At 44.4% G+C, this 16,396-nt stretch overlaps 1 protein-coding gene across 1 annotated transcript in view; it reads left to right on the top strand.

The window, feature by feature from the left end:
* The window catches only part of SH3TC2 (SH3 domain and tetratricopeptide repeats 2), a gene marked incomplete at both ends in the record, with an annotated part of 61,153 nt that extends 45,704 nt beyond the window's left edge, over window positions 1–15,449 (top strand). The window contains 5 exons of the mRNA XM_080699571.1: window positions 8,830–8,980; window positions 9,648–9,770; window positions 11,125–11,275; window positions 13,433–13,649; window positions 15,281–15,449. Coding sequence (XP_080555697.1) covers window positions 8,830–8,980; window positions 9,648–9,770; window positions 11,125–11,275; window positions 13,433–13,649; window positions 15,281–15,449 — 811 coding nt within the window. The remainder of the gene's footprint in view (window positions 1–8,829; window positions 8,981–9,647; window positions 9,771–11,124; window positions 11,276–13,432; window positions 13,650–15,280) is intronic.
* Between the last annotated feature and the right edge of the window lie 947 nt (window positions 15,450–16,396).

The raw sequence follows: 16,396 nt of genomic DNA, 5'->3' as shown, positions 1-16,396 counted from the left end.
ATTATAGATATGTATCACTATGCTTGGCTTCGACTGTCTTTTTTAGCCATCATATTGGATGTGAAGTGGAATCTCATTGTGTATATGTGTTTACTATGGTTTTAATTTGCATTGGCTAATGACTAAATATATTAAACATTGTTTCATGGGCTTCCTATTAGTATATTTTCTTTGGAGAAATTTCTATTCAAGTCACTTCCATTTTAAAATTGGTCATCTGCCTTTGTATTGTTAAGTTGTTTATGTATTCTGGATACAAGACCCTCATTAGATATGTTAGATATGTTTTGAAAATATTTTCTCTCAATCCGTGGGTTGTCTTTTCCTTTCATTTCATCTCTTTTTCTTATTTTTCTTCTTTTCTTTTTGATGGTACTGGGAATGGAACACAGGGGTATTCTACCTCCAAGCTACACCCCTAGCCCTATTTTTTAATTCTTTAGGGCTTTCAGGTTCTCACTGAGTTGCCAAGGGCCTCACTTAGGAATTGAGGCTGTCCACAAACCACGATCCTCCTGTCTCAGCCTCCCAAATGCTGGGATTATAAGCATGAACCACCAATTCCTGCTTCATTTCATTTCTTGATTGCCTCATAGAATGAATTGGAGAATGATCTTCCTCTTTTTTTTTGGTTAAGAGTTTGTGAAGAATTTGTGTTAATTTCTATTTTTTTTTTTTTTTTTTTAGAATATAACAGTGAAGGCATCTGGGCTTGGGCTTCTCTTTGTATATAGTTTCATTTATTTGTTTTATTGCTAATTTAACCTTGCGAGTTGGTTAAGTTAAATTTCCTTGTTTGGTGTAGCATTCTACAAATATCTGCCAGGTTTAATCGTCTTATTTCCATAATGTTCTTATGTCTAGTTGTTCTATCCATTGTTAAAAGAGTTTATTAAGTATCCAGTTACTGTTGCTGAATTGTCTATTTCTCACAAATATCTGCCAGGTTTAATCGTCTTATTTCCATAATGTTCTTATGTCTAGTTGTTCTATCCATTGTTAAAAGAGTTTATTAAGTATCCAGTTACTGTTGCTGAATTGTCTATTTCTCACAAATATCTGCCAGGTTTAATCGTCTTATTTCCATAATGTTCTTATGTCTAGTTGTTCTATCCATTGTTAAAAGAGTTTATTAAGTATCCAGTTACTGTTGCTGAATTGTCTATTTCTCACTTCAATGCTGTTATTTCTACATGTAATTTAGGCTCTCTTGTTATGTATCCTGATGTTCTTGATGACTGTCTTATTATTATAAAATGTCCTTCATTGTCCTCAGGGGCAAATTTGTTCCTTTTACCTAGTATTGGGATAGCCACTCCAGCCTCTTTGGTTACTGTTTGCACGTCAAACAATATATTTTTCAAATGTATGTTTTCCATTCTTTTGCTTTCTAATCCATTTGTCTTTGTATCTAAAGATAGCATTTAATTATAGACAACATATAGTTGGATCATCATTTTTAAAAGTCTTTCTGCTATTATCTGATTTTTGATTGCAGTGTTTAATCTACCTATACCTAATTGATTGCTGTTTAAGGTAGGATTTATAGAGCCATTTTACATTTTCCTTTTTTCCTTTCTTCCTTCCTTCCTTCCTTCCTTCCTTCCTTCCTTCCTTCTCTCCTCTCCTCTCCTCTCCTCTCCTCTTCCCTCCCTCCCTCCCTCCCTCCCTCTTTCTTTCTTTCTTTCTTTCTTTCTTTCTTTCTTTCTTTCTTTCTTTCTTTCTTTCTTTCTTCTGCAGTGCTGGAGATTGAACCTTGCGTCTCCTACCACTGTGCCATACCCCCAGTTCTTTTATTTATTTCCTATCTCTCTCTCATGTCTTCTTCAGGTTTTGATTCCTCCACTAGTGCCTTATTTTGTATTAAGTAGCTCTATTCTAGAGTAGCGTTTCAGGGTCAGGGTTTTGTCATTTCTTTTGTTGCTTTCTTAGTGGATTCCCTTGGGCGTGTACTAATAACCTACCACAGTCCTAGTCATACTCTGGGCCTGCACACAGCCCTGCACGTGCATGTGATCTTCTTTTTATTTTTATTTATTTATTTATTTATTTATTTATTTATTTATTGGTACTGGGGTTCCTGGAAGCCCTTCTACCTCTGGGCTACACTCCCACGGGCTACACTCCCAGACCTATTTTTTCCTTTTTTATGCGGAAACAGGGTCTATTAAGCCAGCGAGGCTGGCTCTGAACCAGCGCGATCCTCCTGTCTCCACCTCCCAAGTGTGGGGATTACAAGCGTGTACCACCACGCCTGGCTTGCATGTGACCTTCTTAATTCCCAGGAACATGCTAGACCTTTTTGAAGCCTCTTATGAGGTCTCATTCCTCCACTTTTCCTTTTTTGTTCTTTTTTCTTTGTTTTTTGGTCAGCTTCATGTTTGCTCCAAGTGTTTTCACTGTGTTGGGCTGTGACAGTGTTCACTACCTACAGCTTATTGTTTATTTATATTTTGGATAAACAGTCTAGGGAAAAAGGTGTTCTTTATGGAGTGAACTCTGAGTCAGATCAAATAAAAACAAGGAACTCCCAGGAAACATCCAAACAGCCCAAACAGCCACGGATTCTCTGGGATGGAACTCTGGGGGATCCCAAACTCACAATGGTCCCTCCAGAGGCTGCTTGGATGCTGGTTTTCCCAATTACTGTGATTATGTGGCTTTGCTTTTTAAGGCCTTCAGCGACCTGGGGCAGCAGGATGGCTCTAGGGTAAGTTAGGAAGTGACACAGCTCACCATTCTTAACAAGATTCAGCCACTCCTTGGATTGTTATCTAGCTCTGATTAATTTCCAGAGTTTGAGAAAAGTGTATTTAAATTTTTTTTCCCGATGCTCCCACTGATTTTATGTAGTAGTAGATTTTTTTTTTTTTGGTACTGGGGATGGAACCCAGGGGCATTCAACCTCCAAGCTACACCCCCAGTCCTAGTTCTTATTATTTATTTTGAAACAGGGTCTCACTGAGTTGCAAAGGGCCTCACTAAGTAGCTGAGGCTGTCCTTCAACCGCCATCCTCCTGTCTCAGCCTCCCCAATGCTGGGATTACAAGCATGCACCACCATGCCTGACCAGTAGTAGATTTTTGAAGGTCCTTCTAGAAATTGACCCAGATTAAGATCTTTTAGTTTTAATATTCAATAATTCTAAGCTGCTTTACTACCAATATAAATGACATTGAGAGAAGGATCAGGAAGTGCTTTAGGTGTCAGGAAACTCCTGCAGACAGAACGTCATGTCTTTTTGCAAGACGGCCACCTCATCAAAGAGAACATGTTGTAATTCTGTGTTTACTTAGCGTGTATAAGTCTTATATTAGTCCTATAGAACCACAGAAAACCAGACATAGATAAACAGACATTTCCACACAACTGGGTGTGGTTACTGTAATTTCTCACTAAATTTCCTGGTAGCTGAGGTAAAAAAGGGAAGCCATTTGAGGCTCTCACTGTTTGATAAAAGGACGTAAACACGTGTGTCTCTCAGAGCAAAGTTTTTTCTGGCACTAATTTCTAGGAGGAATTTATTGAGTGGGTCTTGATGTAAGGGACAGATTTCTTCAACTCAGCTCCCCTCGAGGGAGTTCCATTCTCACAAAGCTCAAAGCCATAGCAAGCAAAGGCAGGAAGTTCACGGAAGCAGTATTAACCTGGAGAGAAAGGGGAAGATCTGCCAGCCAAGGCTGGGGATGTGTCAAGGAAGAATCCTTCAAGGCAAAGTATTTCAGGAGACTCCTGAAGCATGAGGAAGATTTTGGAACATTGAAAAGGGTAGAGATCGGTGCTTCAGGTGGAGGGAACAGCAATAGCTATGGAAAAATGGGGCCCATTTGAAAAACACTGTATAGATCTAACAGATGATTTTGGTGATGAACTGGATATAGGCGGAGGGACTTGGAACTTGTCACTTAGGAGGGGATGAGGAGGTGCAGTAAGGGTGTGTGTGGCGGGTGTGGGCCCTGGACCAGTGCAGTGAGCATCTGTAATGAAAGTGGGGTGGTCACTGAAACAACCAGTGAGCATGCCACGCTTGCTCTACATTGTCTCAGGGCCAAGATAGAAAGACTGTTGAGGGCTGAGCACTAATGAAGGCATGAGGCCACCATCTGGAGGGATGGCTCTACAGACTCAACATGATTCAAAGGTTGGATAGCAAATGGCGTAGGCTTCATGAGCCAGACAGTTTCTGCCACAACTAGTCCACTCTGCAGTTGCCGTGCAAAACCAGCCACAGGCAGTACACAAATGAACAAGTCTGGCTGTGCTTCGATAAAGCTTTACTTACAAAAGCAGGTGGAGGGCTGTACATGGCTCGAGGGCAGTGGTTCACCAGCCCCTGCTCCGCAGTGCTCATTCTTAAGTGCTCTGCCTGTATTCTGCCTGCTCTTCCTAGATACTAGCATGTGCAGATGGCATGTTAGTGAGCCTCGTGGGAGAGTGTGGATGAGCACGGCCTCATCTTCCATCAGGTCTGTAATCGGTCCATACTCATTACACCAATTGGCTTCACTGCCTTTAGCCCAGATCTCTGGCTTTTCAATTTAAGGTGGTTTTACTCTCCAATGCTGCCTTTCTGCTTATTTAAATTTCTCTTGTTTCCAAGGCTTTCCTCTAGAGTTAGAGGTAGGAGAGGGCAAGGAAATGCTGAGAACTTGGGCTCCGCCTCCAGGCATGTGCTTTGCTGTCCCTTTGTGTAACACCTCTGGAGTCATGTCCTCTCTGCCTTCCAGGTGAAAATGGCAGAACCTGCTTTGGTAAAGATTTTCAGTCTCACTGGGAGAGGCCTTTGTGGGTCTCGTCTTCTGTCTGGATGACAAAACACTAGATGACTGACATTTTGCTGTAGAGCTGATCCAGGCAGGATCCATGTGAACTTTGTGACTCTATTGAACCAATTTAACAAATACTTATTGGGTATTGACTTTAGCCCAGACACTGTGCTAGGAAACTGTACAAAGGAGCCACAGTCCCTGAGCTCACAGTGCTTGCACAATAGTACAGGAAACAGACATTATATGAAGAGTTACCAAAGATATCATGTGAACTGTGGTAAGTGCCAGAAAAAAATGTGCATAGTATTATTTTGAGCCACAGTATTATTTTGTGGAATGATATATTTTTTTTTTTTTTTTGCACGTGAATACAATAGTAGCCTAGAATTGATTACCTCTGGCTTTTATTCTTCTTTTTTTTTTTTTTTTTTTTTTTTTTTTGCGGGTCTGGGGATGGAACCCAGGGGCATTCGACCTCCGAGCTACAGCCCCTGCCCTATTTTTTATTCTTCATTTTGAAACCGGGTCTCACTGAGTTGCAGAGGGCCTCACTAAGTAGCTGAGGCTGTCCACAAACCGCGATCCTCCGGTCTCAGCCTCCCGAATGCTGGGATTACAAGCGTGCGCCACCATGCCCAGCAACTTTTATTCTTTTTATGCTTCTTATTTCTGTGAAACTGAAACAAATGTTTTAACATCTGATTCTTTATTATAACTAATATAATATAACTAATATGACTAATCTCTAACACTTCTGTAATCCTAAATAAGGAAACAGTTGCTTTTGCTACATCCTCATTTGATACCAAGGCTGTGGTAACACTACTGCACCACTCTTTACAGATGAGAACATTGTGTTTAGGATTTAAAATCACTTACACACTTAACAACTTCAGGGTTTCTGAAATGGCCAAAGGAAGAAAAAGGCTTCTCATACTGATATCTGAGCCAGAGATTAAGCCCAGCTTGAGTATGGGTTCAGAGTGCTAGGGTTCAGTGCTTGTTTAAATAGGGTGTATTACCTGGTCCTAGTCACTTACTGCTCTTGAGCCTTATTTTTGCATTTTATAAAATGGCTATAATACTATTCTGACCTCTTGGGACTGTTGTGGTGATTGAATGAAATTGTGCGTGTAGGCCATCTAGCCATGCGACATGCTCAACAAGCCCCAGGTCATCACAACACTGCCAGTACCATTATTATTCTAAGAAAAAGCAGCAGAGAGCTCAAAATAAAGCTTTTAAATGGTCAGAGGAAGTTGTGGTTTCATTATTTGCAAAGTGAGCTGAGAATCCTGCTGCTTTAGAATTTCTATGAAACGAAATGAGAGGCATTGGAAGCTCATGGCCCCACACTGGACAGAAGGTCACAGCCTCCTGACTCCTGAATAACAGGATAGAAGCAATTAGCGGAGGCTGGGCTTTGACCAGAGGCTGGGAAGACTCCTGGGATCCTCTATTCAGAGTTGGTAGGAGGATGTCTGAGAATCCATGCAGGTGTGTTGAGGTCACTTGGCCACCGGCTCATTGCTGATGCTCAGGCAGGAAGAAACAAGGGCTGAGTCCCAGAGACTGAACTTGGGGACAGAAAAAAACGAGAAAAAGGAAAAAATCAGGATTGGAAAGGAGAGGAGATATCGTGGCAGGGCACAGGCATGGAATCCGCAGGAGTGCACATGAGTGATCCCTGCCAAGCCATCAGCTGTGCTCTTCACTTCTGGCTTGAATGGCAGCCTAGATCTTGAGTCTGCAGGTGGTAGCTGAAGGGCCTGGGGCTCTGGGTTGTTCCAGGTCAAGCCAATGGCTCAGCTGTGGCTGTACACAGTATAACCACATACAAATTAGAGGAGTGGTGAGGGGTGATAGGAAAAAAATCAAACTGGAGACCACCTCCCAATTTCAGACCACAAGGTGCTTTTTCTTTGTCTTGGAGATCAGGGATCCCATGTAGATCTTGGTGAGAAGAAATGTCATTAGAAAATCTTTCGTTTGCCTGGAACCTGGCTGGTGCTACAGAGTGGCGGTAAGTCTTGCCTTCCCCTGATGGGGTGTTTTTTGGAGAGAATTACTGACCTCTTCTCTTCTATAATCAAAGAAACAAATGCCTGTGAAAATCCAAACCCTGTTCCCTGAGGGTCTGGAGGAAACGACTTTAGCCCAGGACATCCCAGGACAGCAAATGGTAATAAACAAAAACACAGCAGGAAATAGGATCATGATGAGATTTATGGGCCCTGTCTTCACTATTCCAGTGAGATGCGGAGAGCAGAGGAGGCCAGGCCTGCTGACTCTCTTAACCCTGCCAGAGGTCCTGGGTTGCAGAGCAGGGGAGAAAATACAGGGTTTTCTACAGTGAAAGAGGCCTGTGGTTACTGTAGCTCCATCAGGGGGCCAGAGACCACCTCAGCACTAGGTGGGAATCTCAGCTCAGGGCCCCCTCTCAGCAGCAAATCTGACCTGCTAGTACTTGGGAGAAGCTAGTGCCCATCCTGGAGGCCAACACATCTTATATCAAGGACAGGGGAGTGACAACTCAGTGAAAGCCTGAGTTCTTTCTTCCAAGTGCTTTCATGGACCAATTGCCAGCATTCCCCAGAGGATCAGCACTAACTCATTGCTAAAAAAGATCAGGACGTCATCAGTAGAGACAGTGCTTGTTTCCATCACTGTGGAGAAAGTGCTGGGAAGCTGTGATGGGCTGGGAGCATTAATCAGTTTTCCATTGGTACAACAAAACACTTGAGGTTGGGTAACATAAAAAAGAGGTTTATTCAGTTTACAATTTTGGATACTCAAGGGACTAGTGCCATCACCAGCCCAGCTCTGGAGAAGGCTGCATGGCTGAACACATTATGATGGTAAGAAAGCACAGCAAGACAGGAAGCCAGAGTGCCAGGAGGGCTGGTGTTACTCTCTAGTAACACTTCACTCTCCTGGAAATTAGGCCAGTCCTGGATTGGAACTGTAGGGATACTGATATTTAGTGTTATGAAGCTTTCCAGGTAATGCTGGTGTAGCTGGGCCAGGAGTCAAAACTGAGGGATGAGGGTATTATGGGATAGTCTTAGGCTGGGCCTCCGGAGAAGGGAGTTATGGGCCTGGATCTTTCCCTAATGTGTTGTGCAACCTTGTATAAACTGCTTTTCATCTCTGGATCTGTGTCCTCTCTACAATAAGGGTGGTTATACTAGCTCAGACAGTCACATGCAGCTTTGACAAGACACGGGTGGCTGGGCTGGGCTCCCAGGGAGCTGAGGGTTCCGGCTGGCATGACACACCTCAGCCCTTTGGGGTGGATTGCGTGGTTTGGTGTGCGGTTGATTTAAAAGCTTCCAGGTGACTAGTTGCTGCCAGGGTTGAGGATTACTGTCTAGATGAGGCCCCGCTGTCCTTCCTGTTCTTAAACTTGGAATCTGTGAAACGCCACATTATCTGTGCATCATTTCCTCATTAATCCCTGTCACAGGAGAAGAGTTTTCTGCATAATACAATTTTCCAAGTCATTAAAGAGTACCAAATAGTTGAGGTTTTCAAATAATGAAAGAGTAATAATTAAAGCACCAGTTTAAAAAAAAAAACTTTCACTCTACTTGATTTCTCTTCTTAACTAAATATCAAAATCTTTGATTTAAAGTTACCACTGTGGTCACTCATTCATGAACGCATTCCATCAACATACATTTGGTATCTACTGTGTGTTAAGTGCTTAGGAGCAAAAAAGTTACAGTTCAGTCCAAAGATTGACATAACAATAATAGCCACTATTTCAAAGTTCATCAGGCATTAACTATGTGATAGGCACTACTCCAAGAATTCTAATATTGTTATCTCATTCAGTGCTCACAGTAATCCTCTCAGGCAGGTGCAGTTACAGACCCATTTAACAGATGGGGAAACCAAGGGGCTAGAGGGTCTGTACTTCTCAAGGTCACAGAGCCAGAAGAGCTGAGATTCAAATCAGGTTCTAACCTCTCTGTGATCAGGCTCCTTTCCTTCTGCGCTGAGTGACCTCTGAACCCCTGTGATCCCTCTGGCTCAGAGCTCCACATCTGCCTCCCAGGTCCCTCAGGAAGTCTCTCACGTGCATCAAGGAGAGCCTGCGTATATTCATCGACCTGGGGGAGAGAGACAAGGCTGCAGAGGCCTGGCTCGGGGCCGGGCGACTCCACTACCTCCTGCAGGAAGACGAGCTGGTGGAGTTGTACCTGCAGGTTTGTGGGGTCTGCTCACTTGGGCCACCAGGAGGTGGCTGTACTCAAAGTGACTAGTCAAAACCAGAGAGGGCTGATGTCCAAACTCAAAGGTCAAGGGACTGGGAGAGGGACACGGGCTGGAAGGTACAGCATTTGTTTGCCACTACGGGTGTGAACTTGGAGGAGTTCTGTGTTTTTCCAAGTCTCTAAGTGCAGGCATTGGTTAGGGTACTGATTTCCATTCTTAGCTGTTGAGTTACACACTAAGTTCGCGTGACTTTGCTCTGACCACGTGCCTTCATAATTCACTTATTTTCCTTTGACTCAACCTCGAATCAACTTAGCTTTTTACACTTAGCTTTAACCTAAATAATGCTATCTGCAATCACTGGTGTGCTATGTCATTAATCCTTTTTTATCCTGAAACACATTCAAATAAATAATCAACTATTAGAAACATAACTTTTTTCCTACATACTGCTAGAATCGCTTCTTGTACCATTAAAAGAAAACTATAATACTATGTTGAGAAATACCAGAGGCATTTGGTGTACCCACCAATCCCAGATTTGGGGGATTTTAGCAGAAGGTTGAACTAGGTGAGCTCTGGATCTTACTCCTGCCAATGCCTTGGAGATCTGGAACCCCTTCTCTCTGCCTTTGACAGCATCTCTGTTCCAACCAGGCAGCCATCCAGACAGCCTTGAAGTCAGAGGAGCCCTCCCTGGCTCTCAAACTCTATGAAGAAGCTGGTGATGTGTTCTTCAATGGGACCCGCCACAGGCACCGTGCAGTAGAGTATTACCGGGTAAGTCATGGACTGTGCGGTGTGCAGAGCCAGGCCCTGGCACAAATGTGGACAAGCCACACTAGGCTTTGGCCCAGGTCTGTCTTTTTTTGTGTGTGTGACTGGGGATTGAACCTGGGATATTCTACCTCTAAGCTACACCCCCGCCTTATTATTTTTTTTTATTCTTTATTTTGGCACAGGGTCTCATTAGGTTGAAGAGGGCCTCACTAAGTAGCTGAGACTGGCTTTAACCTTCGTGATCCTCCTGTCTCAGCCTCCCAAGTACTGGGATTATAAGTGTATGCCACCACGCCCAGTGGTCCAGGTCTTTCTTCCCTTTTATTGCATGTATTTCTTTTTTTCCCTTCCTGGTCCAGTGCTTGTTTACTCATCCTTTGTTTAATCTAGAGAAGGATCTGATAAACTCAGTCATTTTGGGACTTGATAAATCATCCTCCTTGGAATAATACACCATAATGATTTTATCTCTTGGCTGATGGCACTTTACAGTTTGTAACCTACTTCTATGTTTATCAGTGTCCCCAACTGGTGACATGGTGGGAAATTATTTAAACAGGTGTAAGGATCACTTTATTGTTTTTATAAAGCATGTATTACAATGTATTCTTTTAAATTTTTAAATTTGAAATAAAATTTGAAACGTTTAATACCAGCTTATTAATACCATGATTTTATAGATATTATTTCAAAAACTGAGGCAGGAAAATAAGAGTGGATTTAAAAAATAATACTAACTTAAATGTTCAGGTATTAAGCAGATACATCAATTGTTCATCACTGACTGAAGTTTGGGGAATCTCTCCTATTTGATCCCCAAATTTCACTTATTTGCATATCCATCCACTTGCTAGGTTATTTATTTAATCATCAAACATTATTGGGCACTCAGGATGTTGTGGGCTCGAGGTGGGGAGATAAGAAGCCTCTCCTGATTGTCTGTTGAGGCACTTATTTCGTATGGATTTTTGAAGATGAGAGAACTGAGTTTCAGAGAGCTGATGTGACCTGCCTGAAAGTCCATCGTAATAAAAATAACAGAAATAGACGTTCATTGAGCACTGTCAGGCATGACGTGCAAACTGCAGTGTGTACTCAATGGATTGGCGCTGTGGGTGTCCAGAGAGTCCAGAGGTGATTTTACCTAGATGGCCTAAGGAAAAGTCATCTCCCTTTCTTGATCTCAGCTGCCCCAATGTTAGGAGGCCGGATGACCTTGAGTCCTTCAACCTCCTCCGTCTGGGCAAAGTATGAAGGTATGCTTGGAAACACAGCCTGCCATGCCCAGCCCCTGCCAGGCGAGGACAGGCCCCTGAGAGTTTGAAGACTAAGGGTCCTGTTCCTCTGCCCTCAGGCAGGGGCGATTCCTTTAGCAAGGAGGATGAAGGCGCTGAGAACTGAACTCCGGATCTTCAACAAGCTGACAGAGCTGCAGATCAGCCTCCAGGGCTATGAGAAGGCATTGGAATTTGCCACACTGGCTGCCAGGCTGAGCATAGTCACAGGTAGGTGGTCCTAGCTGTCAGGCATATTGAGTGGGAGGAGTGGGAGGCTTAAACGCTGATCACAGATGGATAATGAAGCGGTAGACACTGGCTCTGGCTTCAGATTTCATGGGTTCAACGCTCAGGCCCACCTCTTAGGGAGACCTTAATGAAACAAGCTGCTTAACTTCCAAAAGCCTCAAGTTTATCAGCAAAGTGGGCTTAAAAATAGTGTCCACCTGCTGCAGTTGATTGGATGACCATGTACTAGATACGTAAGTCCTTGATCACTGTTACCTGTACCACGCTCATTATCATATCAAAGTTAATATTATTTCCTGCAGGTAAGGTAAATGGTATTTTATCCTATGCATAAACAGTGGCCCCATAACATAAGGACTTTTCGCTTTTAAATGGCTGTTAGTTACAAGTACATTTTCCCGTGGAACAAAAATGTAAGTGAAGGCCAGGTTCCCACTGGCTCAACTAACAACACATAGTTAAATAGCAAGAACTAGCGATATGCTACAAGTCGTGCAACCAGGGAAAAGGCAGAATAAAAAAGGCTTTTAAGAAACCTGCTCTTGAATGTTGGGGCTTGAGGAAAAGCAGGTTTGATTAGAGAAGGCTTGATTAGATATAGAGGTCGATGGCGTCTTTGGAGACTGTTCTAGAAGGGACATCTGGGCATTTTCAAGGGTGCCTAATGTGGACCTGGTGGACTTCAGTGTCTAATTGCACTTGAGAGCTCTCCTTTTCTTTTCCCTGCCTTTTTCTTTACTGCAGAATAACTCATCGCAGCCACTGTCTGCTGACCTCAGGAAAGGCCCCGGGGCCCCAGGCAGCTCTGTCTGCACCCTCCATCCCTCTCTGGTCAGGAGCCACAGGAGCCTGCGTTCACACCTCTTACATGTGCTGCTCTGGGGCTTTTCCATGCCAGAGAATTTCTGTCCTTTGACTTACTTTAAAAAAAAAATTTGTTTATTTGGTACTAGGGATTGAACCTAAGGGCATTCTACCTCTGAGTTATACCCCCAGCCCTATTTTATTTTACTTTTTGAATTTTTAAATAGGATCTCACGCAGATGCTAAGTGTCTCATTAAGTTGCTAAGGCTGGCCTTGAACCTGCAATCCTCCTGTCTCAGCTTCCCAGATACTGGGATTACAGGCATGTGCCACCATTCCCAGCTGGACATTATTTCATTGTTATTATTATTATTATTGATTTTTGGCTTTGAAGATATTAAGCAATCCTTTTAGATGGCATCCAACAGTCACCTTGTACATATTCCTTATACAAAGTCATTTTTGTATTAAAGTGATTAATTATTAAAACAAAAAATCCACCAAAACCCAAAGCAATAAATCACAGACCTATTAGAAACCATGTTTTTAAAACATGGTGTCTTTGTAGCATTTGTGAGACTGAAAGTCCGCAAAGGAGTTAGGGAGTGAAGGCTATGGGGTGGCGGCCCAAGGAGCTCTTAGAGATTTTTTATATAAAAAATACATTTGTTATACAGTTATTCATTGAAAGGACTTCTTAGCTGCTTTGTCAAACTAAACTTGTCACCATGTCTCATCACAGGGATTTAGAAATAATTCTGTCCCACAATCCTTAATTACAGTCTCATCTGTAATAAGAACATTTTCGCTGGACGCAGTGGTGTACCCTTGTAATCTCAATGCTGGGGAGACAGAGACAGGAGGATCAAAGGTTCTTGGCCAGTTCACCTTAACTTTGTGAGACCTTGTTTCAAAATTAAAAAATAGAATAGGGCCAGGGGTATAGCTCAGTGTTAGAGTGACCCTGGGTTCAGTTCCAAGCACCACACAAACACAAACACACACAAATAATTTTCTTTAGGGAGCCACCCCAGAAAACCTTGTCCAGCACACATACTCTATTTGGCTTCTCCCAGAAGCCCTGCATTTTCTGTTATAGCACTCTTTTCAGGTACAATTTTGCATTTTTTGATCTCTGGGATTATTTAAGGACTGGTTGTGTTCTATGAAGCAGTGAGCCTCGTAGGGTGAGAACCCTCTGTGCTGTTTCCCATGCCTCAGCCATAGTCTCTGTTATCAGGAGACCTGCAGCACGGATATGGAGTGAATTAAAGAGGAGAGGCTGCCGAGTGCTGGCCACAGGCAATCCCTCTCAGTCTCTCACTTCCTAGGAGATCAGAAGCAGGAGCTGGTGGCCTTCCACCGCCTGGCTACGGTGTACTACTCGCTGCAGATGTATGAGATGGCGGAAGACTGCTACCTAAAGACTCTGTCCCTTTGCCCGCCCTGGCTGCAGAGTCCTCAGGAGGCGCTGTTCTATGCCAAGGTGTATTATCGCCTGGGCCAACTCTCCTTCTACCAGCTGAAGGTAAGAGCCAGACTTGCAAGGTGATGTAAGAGCTCCAACTCACCACACTCTTCCCTGACCCGGAGCTGGTGAGGAGCCTTTGGGGTGGAGTTGCAAGGACCCAAGGCATCATGGTGAGGAATCTTGGCTCTCAGGTGGGGAGTGGGTCTGCAGTGTCTCTTTCCACGAAGCCCCACTGAACACTTCAAAAGTGTCCCATCTCTAATGTGGTGATAGCTGGTCTTTCTCCTGTCCCTACTATATTTACTATGGCTGCTTTATCTATCAGATGCTCTGGAAACAGTGCCTGGACTGGGAATCCCTGGAGGACCTATGAAAACATATGAACCCTGCCGAGTGGGAGAAGGAAAGAGAGAGGAAGAGGGAGAGGGAGAGGGAGAGAGATCTCCAGGCTCCAAAATCAAAATCAAAATCAAAATCAAAATGAATACTTAATTTTATGTCCACAAAATGTTATAGATCAATTGCAACTCATTTCTTATAAAGTTTTATGAAACTATTTTATGAGAAATGTGGCTGCATACCAGTATGTCTGAAAATAAGAGCGTTAGAATCCTTGAATGTAGGTTCTGAAAAGGTTTTAGCCTGATTCTCCTGCTTGTTGGGCTGGAGTTAAATCTAGAACTTCTTATGTATCAGACACTTTTAGAACTGTCTTAGCGATCTGCAATTCTGTGTTAGAACTGCGCCTCCTGGAACTCTGTGCCCAAGTTTGGCTTCCCCTTGCCAGAAGTCCTTGTTCTCCCCAACCCCTCCCTTAATCTCTTAGTCTGTGACTTCTGAGTCTCGCCTTTGTCTGACCCAGAGGGCAGCTCTGCTCCTTTTTTTTTTTTTTAATTGGCCATACTTTGTTTCTGGCCTGAATTAATTATTGACTTATGAGGGATAATGGGAACCAGATATCTCTTTTTGAGTCTCACCCAAAGAAGCATCTGTTTCTCATCCCTGTCATGTAGGAAGGGTCAGGGGAGCCAAAGGACTCCTTAGCACTCTTGTCACAGTCCCTGGCTCCCAGGAAATGGTGCAGGGACCCCAGCCTGATCGCATCAACCAAGGACTCTAGGTATTTCAAAGGGAAGAACTCAACCCAAACAGCCTTAGGCAGAACAGGCAATGTATTGGCTACATAACTGGGAATCTGGGCTCTAGATCTAGTTTTAGGGAACTCTAGACCCTGGTACCCCCAAATCATCATAAATTTCCTCACCTCCCTCTGTGTCCTTTGGCTCTGTAAGTTTCTATTTCTCTGTGTTTCGTGGCCTTCTTCCCCCTCTAATGACTAGTAGGTTGCAGCCCATGTGCCTCCAGAAGGATGGGGGACCATTGTTCCTATTTGGTTGCACTGAAAAGTCCTGGAGAGTGATGGAGAGGTCAGGTCTGGGTCATGCACACATCCCTGAAGCACTGTGTCCAGGGCAATGATTGGCTGAGCCTGGGTAAGATACTGCCTTCATGCCTGCAGAGGAGGGCACTGTGCTGAGCAGTATCTCTGGGGCCACAGTGGAGTAGGAAGGAGTTCCTTGAGGATCAGGACATGAGGACAGAATGTTTGGCAGAAGAAAGCTCATGTTGCCAGCACTGCCTCCAGCCTGTGCTGCTGTGTTTGCTAATGCTGTCTCCTCTTTGCCCCCAACCCGTACCGTGGGGTTAGGATGCCTGCGATGCCACCGCATACTTCCTGCTGGCCTTGGCTGCTGCGGTCCTGCTGGGTGACGAGGAGCTGCAGGCCACCATTAGGAGCAGGCTGGACAGCATCTACGGGAGCACCCTATGGCACAGCGGTCCCTCGGGGAGCTCCTCAGGGAGGGCATGGTGGCTGAGTGGTGGGAGCCTGGCCCCCTGAGAACTGTCCTTCCCTGCTCTTGGCTCATAGATACTCATGGGGAGGGTTCTGGATCATTTCCTGGCCCAGCCCCCTTCTTCTAGGAGGAGAAGAGAGAAGCTGGGAAGGAGAGGGAACCCTTTCTGCTGCACAGGAGCAGATGGCAGGGATGTAATGAGAAGCCCCAGCTCAGGGCTTTGCCTCGAGCCTCCTCCAGGTGACTGTGGCCCTTCCACAAAGTGCCTCCGAAATACACTCTCCTGGCACACATTTCCAGGGAAAATGAGAAACCTTCCCTGTTCCCTGGAAACCAGCCTTCCTCTCTCCCTCCCTTTCTGCCTCCCTCAGTGAGGAAGTCAGGCACATCACTGGTGTAAAGGCAAACAGTTTGGGATATGTGCTTCTCACCGGTTTTCTCAGGGAAATCCCTCCCCTTGGCACTGGAAGAACCCACAGTTTCCTTTCTTTCCTCAAAACCAAAGGAGGTAAGCCGGGCGTGGTTGTGCACGCTTGTAATCCCAGCGCTTGGGAGGCTGAGACAGAAGGATTGTGTCGGTTCAAAGCCAGCCTCAGCTACTGAGTGGTGAGACCCTGTTTCCAAATAAAGTATAAAATAGGTCTAGGAGTGTATCCTGGAGGTAGAAAAGCCCCTGGGTTCCACCCTCAGTACCACAAAAAATAAGGAGGTACCGCTTCCCAGGATCCCGGGGTACTGGCAGGAGAGAATTCACTGTGTTCTTAGCCTAAGAGATATAGCCTCAGCCTGGCCTGGTGGAATATTCAGGGCATGAAGTCTGCCAGAGATCCACCACCTCCATCTTGCCCTGAGGCTGGCTCCTGCAGAACCTCCCAGAAGCTGCAGCAAAGCTTTCCAAGGGCCAAGGCTTGAAAATTGAGTATTAAGAAAATGATGACAAATTACATGTAAATGGTTCACATCATTAA

This window comes from Muscardinus avellanarius (genome assembly GCF_963383645.1).
Source record: "Muscardinus avellanarius genome assembly, chromosome: 7".
Taxonomy (NCBI): Eukaryota; Metazoa; Chordata; class Mammalia; order Rodentia; family Gliridae; genus Muscardinus; species Muscardinus avellanarius.
Note: the sequence above shows the minus strand (reverse complement) of the source record. Positions and strands in the feature narration are given on the sequence as shown.